General features: G+C 58.8%; 3 protein-coding genes across 3 annotated transcripts; 1 reads left to right on the top strand and 2 right to left on the bottom strand.

Moving 5' to 3' along the window:
- Nucleotides 1–368: 368 nt before the first annotated feature.
- LOC118645340 lies at nt 369–2,255 on the bottom strand. Its single transcript, XM_036286213.1, has 2 exons — nt 948–2,255; nt 369–839 (listed from the first exon to the last, which is right to left on the bottom strand). Exons 1-2 carry the CDS (start codon nt 2,253–2,255, stop codon nt 369–371), a joined length of 1,779 nt encoding a protein of 592 aa, XP_036142106.1.
- Nucleotides 2,256–2,573: 318 nt separating this feature from the next.
- LOC118645339 lies at nt 2,574–5,594 on the bottom strand. Its single transcript, XM_036286211.1, has one exon. The coding sequence runs from the start codon at nt 5,592–5,594 to the stop codon at nt 2,574–2,576; it is 3,021 nt and encodes a 1,006-aa protein (XP_036142104.1).
- A 718-nt stretch (nt 5,595–6,312) lies between these two features.
- LOC105840680 lies at nt 6,313–6,942 on the top strand. Its single transcript, XM_012687683.1, has one exon. The coding sequence runs from the start codon at nt 6,313–6,315 to the stop codon at nt 6,940–6,942; it is 630 nt and encodes a 209-aa protein (XP_012543137.1).
- Nucleotides 6,943–7,457: the final 515 nt, after the last annotated feature.

The following is a 7,457-nucleotide window of genomic DNA, read 5'->3' as shown; positions in this document are numbered from 1 at the left end:
TCCACCGCCGTCACGTTCCAGATGCGTGCGCGGTTTGTTAATAAGGATTCCGTTGATACGGAACATGCCGCCCGCCTCGTTAGGGAGTGCTAACGATAGACGCTTAATGCTGAACCGTGATTGGCCCGACCGCGGACCGCAGGACGCGGGGGGTTTATGAACGCGGTAGTACGTCGCGAATCGCGGATCGCCGACGCTGAGCTAGCTTTAAAGCTTCCAGCACAACACGTGGGCGCGAATGAAAACATGGTCGCGCATGGTCGCGTGTGTAGTGGCAGTGAAGTGGGCTCCAATGGTCCCTTTACTACGGTCGAGCCCGGGGATGTGCCGCCCGCCGTCCGAGGTGCAGGTAAATGGCGAGTCGCGAGCTACTCGGTCGAAGGTCCGGGCTGACTCGCGGTATCCTCATCCTGTTGTACGACGTCGCAATCGTGACGCGGCAGCGGCACGATCTTGACCACCGGTCGCTTGAGTGTTGTGGTGGCCGTACGCACTGTGACCACCCTCACCATCCCGTCCTCACCCGGATGGACCCCGACGATGCGTGCCAACGGCCATCGGCATGGTGGGAGAGCCTTTCCTCGGAGCAGACACAGGTCGCCCACGAGAGGATTTGGCTCTGGCCGGCACCACTTGGGTCGCACGGCGAGCGCGTGTAAGTATTCGGCCGACCATCTGCGCCAGAAATCGTCCCGCATTTTTTGTAGGCATCGCCATCGGGTGAGACGATTGGACGGCTCCGAGGCCAGTGAGGGCGCCGGCACAACCTTGAGCGCGGCTCCCGTCAAGATATGGCCAGGAGTCAAGGCCTCCAAGTCCTCAGGATCATCGCGGAGTGCCTATAACGGGCGAGAGTTTAGACAGGCTTCGATCTGGGACAGGACAGTGCTCAGCTCTTCGAAGGTAAGCGTAGCTTCTCCTATAACGCGTCTGAGGTGATACTTAACCGATTTTACGGCGGCTTCCCACAGGCCCCCAAAGTGAGGAGCAGCAGGGGGGTTGAACCTCCACTCCACGCCCTTGGTTGCCAGGGCGTCCACGAGGCTCGGGTTTTCCGTGACGGCGGCTCTGAATAAGGCTCGCAGCTGGGCGTCGGCTCCTACAAAATTGGTGCCTCGGTCGCTGTGCAAGGTTCGGCACAGCCCTCTTTGAGAAACGAAACGGTAGAAGGCCGCCAAGAAGGCCTCGGTGGAGTAATCCGAGACCAGCTCAAGATGCACGGCTCGCGAGGAAAAGCACACAAAGATAGCCATAAAGGCCTTGTGAGCTTTGTGTCCACGGCCCGGCGCAGCGCGGACCAGGACGGGTCCCGCGTAGTCCACCCCCGTATGCGTGAACGGTCGAGAGACGGTGACGCGCGAAGGGGGGAGCTGCCCCATCAAGGGGTGCGGTGAAGCCGCCCGCCATCGCACGCAAGTCACGCAACGGTGGATGTGGCGCCTGACCTCCTGTCGGCCTCCGGGGATCCAGAAACGTTGCCGAACCAGGCCCAGGGTGAGCTGGACCCCGCCGTGCATGGTCTCCAGGTGGTAGGCGCGAATGACGAGGGTAGTCAGGTGCGACCCTCTAGGTAGAATCACCGGGTGACGCTCGTCCGGGCTCAAGATGGCATGTTTGAGCCGCCCGCCAACCCTAATGATGCCCTGGTCGTCCACAAAGGGGCTCAGTCGGGCGAGAGCGCTGCGGTTCGGCACCCCCGCTCCCTCGATCAGGGCGCGCCGTTCCCCGGAGAACCAGACCGCCTGCACGACTCGGATCCAACGCTGTTGCGCCTCCTCAAGCTCCAACGGGGCGAGCCCGGCAGTGGGCGCAGGCGGTCGCTTGCGGCATGCGACCAGCCAGCGAGCGCACCACGCGGTCACCCGCAGCAGTCGCGACAGTCGGGAGAAGGCTCGCAGTATCTCAGACTCCTCGGTCGAGGCGGTCGTCAGGTGGGTCCTGGTCCTTTCCTCCGGCGGCGACTCCACCGTCGGCGGCTGGTTAATCGGACCCGGACCGTCCTGGGAAAGCCAAGTCGGTCCGGTCCACCACAGTGAATGCGAGAGGAGTTCCCGAGGAGTTAGACGCCGGGAGGCACAATCCGCAGGGTTCTCGCATCCGGCCACGTGTCGCCACCGAGCCTCCGGAAGGACCCGCTGGATCTCGGCTACGCGGTTGGCGACGAAGGTCTTCCACCGGGAGGGGTGTCCCTGGATCCAGGCCAAAATCACCGTGGAATCGGACCACAGATGGAGTGGGGCGCCGCGAAGTCCCATGACTTCCGTCACGTGCGCCGTCAGCTTGGCCAGGAGCGTCGCCGCGCACAGCTCGAGACGGGGGAGTGACACCGGCTGCACGGGGGCCACCTTGGTTTTAGCCTGCAACAAAAGAACGCGCCGACCGCCCGCCGCGAGCGGCGTTCGAAGATACACCGCCGCAGCGTAGGCTCTTTCCGAGGCGTCGGCGAAACCGTGGATCTCCAGGTCCGTGCCGGCACGGACGGTGGACAGCCAACGCGGCACGCGCAGCTGCTCCAGCAGGGGCAACTCCTCCAGGATGAGCCGCCACGACCGCTCCTCCGTCGGCGCCACCAGTTAGTCCCACTCGAGGTGTTGCAGCCACAGCGTCTGGATGATGATCTTGGCCGCGATTACCACTGGCGCCAGCCATCCCATGGGGTCGAACAGCCGGGCAGTCTGCGATAGCACGGAGCGCTTGGTCACGAGCTCCGTTGCCAAAGGTTGAACCCGGAAGCTGAAATAGTCCCGTCGCGGATGCCACAACAGCCCCAAGGCCGAATGGTCCGCGTCGGCTTCCCAGGCGCGGAGGTCCTTAATTTGGCGATGGTCGGGGGGAACGCCCAGCAAGACCTTTTCAGAGTTAGCCGCCCACTTGCGGAGGGGGAAACCCCCGGCGCTGCAGAGACCCACCAGCTCGTCTCTCAAGGATTGCGCCTCGGCAAGAGTGTCCGCTCCCGTCATGATGTCGTCCATGTAAGTGTCGCGACGGAGCGCGACAGCGGCGTGCGGGAAGCGCGTCTCCTCGTCGGTGGCCAGCTGTCGGAGCGTCCGGATGGCGAGAAAGGGCGCGCACGCCAGACCGTAAGTAACGGTGCACAGTTGATATTCTTGCACATCCCGGGAGGCGCCTGATCGCCATAAAATCCTTTGCAGGTCTCGGTCCTCAGGATGCACCAGGATCTGGCGGTACATTTTCTCCACATCGGCAGCCAGCACAAACCGGAACTGGCGCCATCTCAATAGCACGTCGGCCAGTGCCGGCAGAAGGTTCGGACCAACGGAGAGGTAAGCGTTGAGGGAGTCGCCTGTCGGCAAGCGGGAGGAGCCATTGAAGACCACCCGAATCTTCCTCGCAGTCGGGATCCCCTTGAGGACACCGTGGTGAGGCAGGTAGCAGAGTCTCCTCGACGCGTCGTCCAGTGGCGGGCACGCCACCATATGGCTCAACTGCTCATATTCACCCATGAAGGTGTGGTAGAGTTGGCGCAGCTCGGGGTCGCTCCGGAAGCGGCCCTCCATGCAGCGGATCAGGCGCTCGGCGGCGCGACGGGTCCCGCTCAGCGGGGCCAACCCGGGGGCCACCGGGAGGCGCACCATGTACCGACCGTCAGGCTGGCGGGTGTGAGAGGTGGCGTAAAAGTCCTCGCACTGCTGCTCCTCCGCCGTGAGAAGTGGCAGCCCACCGGGAAGCTTCTCTTGATGCCAAAATTGCCGCACGAGCTCGCTAAGGTTAGCGTCGCCCAAGTGGCACTGGTGAACCGACACGGTAGCGACGAGCGCGGAGGCGTCGACCACACCGGAAAGGATCCAGCCCAGGGCGGTGCGCTGGGCAATCGGAGCTCGGGGGCCGCCCTTGCGCAGACCGTCCTCGATAATGGTGGAGTATACGTCGGCGCCCAGGAGGATGTCGATTGGATCGCCAGCGCGGAAGTCGGGGTTGGCTAGACTCAAGTCGCGAAGATGGGGCCAGTCATCCGGGGTCGCCGCGACGCGAGTTCCATACGCCGAGATACGCGGAAGAACGAGGGCCGAGACGCGCAAAGTAAAGGTAGAGGTGGATGAGCTCATTTCCAGGCTGACGCGTCCGCGGGTGGCTCCGGTCCGCTGGCCGCCAACACCGTATACGGAGACCGAGGCTGGCAGGCGTGGGAGACGTAGTCTTTGCGAGAGGGTCTCGCTGATGAGTGAGAGCTCGGACCCAGGGTCGATCAGCGCGCGGGCAGTGTGTTGATCGCCGTACATGTCGGTCACCCTGACACGGGCTGTGGCCAGCAAGACTGCCGCTGCTCTCTCCTCATGTTGTTGTACGTGGTGAGACGACGCGGTGGTGTCACCCGGAGGGCTGGCCTTGGAGTATGCGTCGTGGATGGTAGTGTGGTGTCGCGCGCTGCACGCCAAGCATGACTTCTTCGACTGGCACTCCGACAAGGGGTGCCGACCCAGACAGTTGATGCACAACTGGTGGCCCTCCACAAACTCTTTCCTCTGGGCGGGCGTCTTCTTCTGGAAGTCGCTGCACTGCAAGACGTAATGGTCCTTCTGACACGCAGGACAGCGGCCTTTCCTTTGTTGGTTCTGCGCCAGGTTCGAGCAAACCGCTCGAGAGGACCCGGTCGTCGGCTTGGCGGGTGTCGTGGCTCCAGCCTCGCCCTTCGCGGAACTGAGCGCCTCCACCGTTCGCAGGCGGCGCTCGAGGAACTCGCGGAGGTCCTCGTATGTCGGTGGTTCCCGGAAATTGCTCGCGTCATCCTCCCACTCTCGGCGGGACCTAGCATCCAGCATCTCAATTACAGTGTGCACGAAGAAGTCGTTGTCGTACGCGGTTTTCCGGCCGATGCTCTCCAAATTTCCCGCGGTTCGCAGCATGCAGTGGACCAGGCGCTTTAAGTCTGCCACGGACTCGCCCTTCATCTTCGGGGTCGCGGTGAAGGCGGAAAGGCACGAGCGCACTAGGACGCGCTTGTTTTCGTATCGTTCCTCGAGAATAGCCCACGCTCGCTGGAAGTTCGGACCGATGGTAGGCAAATTTCGGATACGTTCCTCCGCTTCACCCTGCACTCTGGTTTTTAGGTAATGCAGGCGTTCCACGTCGGTCAATGCCGGATGCTGAGCCAGTATGGAGCCGAACAGGTCTCGGAAGGCCGGCCAATCTTCGATGTGACCGGAGAAATGCGGAAGCTCGATGTGCGGAGGCTTCCGCCGGGACCCGCCGTCCGGCGGTACGGCGGAGGGGTGGCCCGACCGATCGTCTCCACGTGTACGGAGAGACTCGAGCATGTCCAAGAGGACCCCGCGCTGCTCGACAACCATATCTTCGGCGGCAGCGAGGCGATTTGATCGGAAGTACTCATGTTCCGCAAGGGTTTGTCGGAACTTGGCGCGAATGATGTCGTGGTTCTTTTGGAACTTCGACCAGTTCGACTCAAGGGTTTGAAGGCGAGATTCCACTGTACCTTTTGTGAGCCTTGACGTTCCCAATCTTTTCAGGTTCTCCTCGGTACGGGCGATGCGCCCCAGCAGCTCGGTTTGTGTCTCCAGCATCAATTCGGCCTCCAGACTCGTGCTGGGGTCAACGGCGGAAGCGCGCACGGCCATTGGATAAAATCACGCACAGATGGATGTTCACACGCGATCCGGCTCGAAGGACCAGAATGTTCGCGACCATGGGATTCGCTGTAGCGAGGTTGGCGGAATGGCGGGAAAATGACTCAGGCTGAATTTTCACTTACACTTTACTTTAATAATAAAGAGTTTCACAAAAAAAACATATATATATATATATAACCAGTTGCAGGATTACACTCAATTAAACTAACGAGCGCGTCGCGATGCCCGTTAGACGCGGAACGCGCAGGAGGCGAGCGCCGGATAAATCGCGGGCGCTGAGATTGCGCGGCGTAGCGCGGGGAGAGAAAAAGGCGCGAGACAGACGGAAAATAGTGGCGATAGCGATCCGTTCGCGGTACCGACTCGGCAGATTCTGGTGGCAGGGCGCGAAAAGTGCCCGCTATCGCCCGAGGAGATGACAACGGTCTTTGGGATGTCAGTCGTGATTGGTTCGCTGTCGCCACCACCAATACAAGATAGTTTTCGTTGCCCAAAAAATGCCTATATAAGGCAATGTTGTTATCAAATGCGGCTGCCCTTCGGGCGCCGACCGAAACTCCGGTGTCAACGGACGCGCTCGCGAAAACAAAGCGATCGAGAGATCCACCGCCGTCACGTTCCAGATGCGTGCGCGGTTTGTTAATAAGGATTCCGTTGATACGGAACAAAAAGTTTTGGGCTTAAATTGGCAGCGGAAAAAACGGATATGATGTTGTGTGGCGTTACGACTGGTAGGACACCTGAAATTGAAGTACGTATACAGGATAGTTACATCAGAACAAAAAAGGTGATTAAGTATCTAGGTATATGGATAGACCATAAATGGGAGTTTAGGGAACATTTAAAGGCTGTAGTACCTAAAGCTGAGAAAATCTCTCAGAGCCTCGCTAGGTTAATGCCGAATTTAAAAGGACCGAGTGAGCGATGCAGACATTTGTATGCAGAGGTCGCTTACTCGGTTCTAATGTATGGCTCGCCCATTTGGGCGGATAATATTTTTAAATTTAAGAAAGTAAAGGCTAAGATTAAAGCGTTACAAAGACGCGTGGATCAACGTATAATTATGGCTTATAGGACGGTGTCCTATGAAGCGTCTGTACTGTTAGCCAGAATGATTCCTATTGAACTTATTGCGGGCAAACACAGTAGGGTATTTTTTAGAATGAAAACAATAAGAATGGAAGGGGGTGTATTAACACCCTCTGTAAGGAGAACAATTAGGAAAGAGAAGAATGATGGGGCTCTAGAGGTATGGCGAATTAGGTTGGAGCAGTCTGACCCGGATGCACCGGGTAAGAGAATAAGAGACGCAATAGGGCCTTTTCTTTTGGTATAACTAAGATAAGGTAGGTTCTTTGACCTTTAGACTAACACAACTCGTTACTAACTATGGATGTTTTAATGAATTTCTATTTAGAATCGGTATGTCCGGAACTCCGGTGTGTGCACATTACGATTTCATAACAGATGATGCGCAGCACACACTGGAGTTCTGTGAAGTATGGAACGAAAAAAGGGCTAAGTTAAGGGCGGTAGTGGGTCACAATCTTAGGCTGGGTCCACTGCTAAAAGAAGTTTTTGCAGACGCGGAGAAGTGGAGAGCACTAACTCAGTTCGCGGAAACGGTTATGATTACTAAGGAGAGAGAGAGAGAGACAGAGGCGGGACAGTGGAGGACCGCCATGATAGATGTAAATAGTTTTAGAGATAGTCTGGGTCAGAGGGAGAGGGATATGGCTGACCCATGTTTTCGCAGGGGGGTGGCTGGATGGTCACCTGGGGCTTGGCGCTCCCCCGATCCCGAGCCAAGCGCGTTGTTAGGATTGGCGTGTAGGGTGCTACGCGTATAAT

This window comes from Monomorium pharaonis, chromosome 4 (assembly GCF_013373865.1).
Source record: "Monomorium pharaonis isolate MP-MQ-018 chromosome 4, ASM1337386v2, whole genome shotgun sequence".
NCBI classification, from domain to species: domain Eukaryota; kingdom Metazoa; phylum Arthropoda; class Insecta; order Hymenoptera; family Formicidae; genus Monomorium; species Monomorium pharaonis.
Note: the sequence above shows the minus strand (reverse complement) of the source record. Positions and strands in the feature narration are given on the sequence as shown.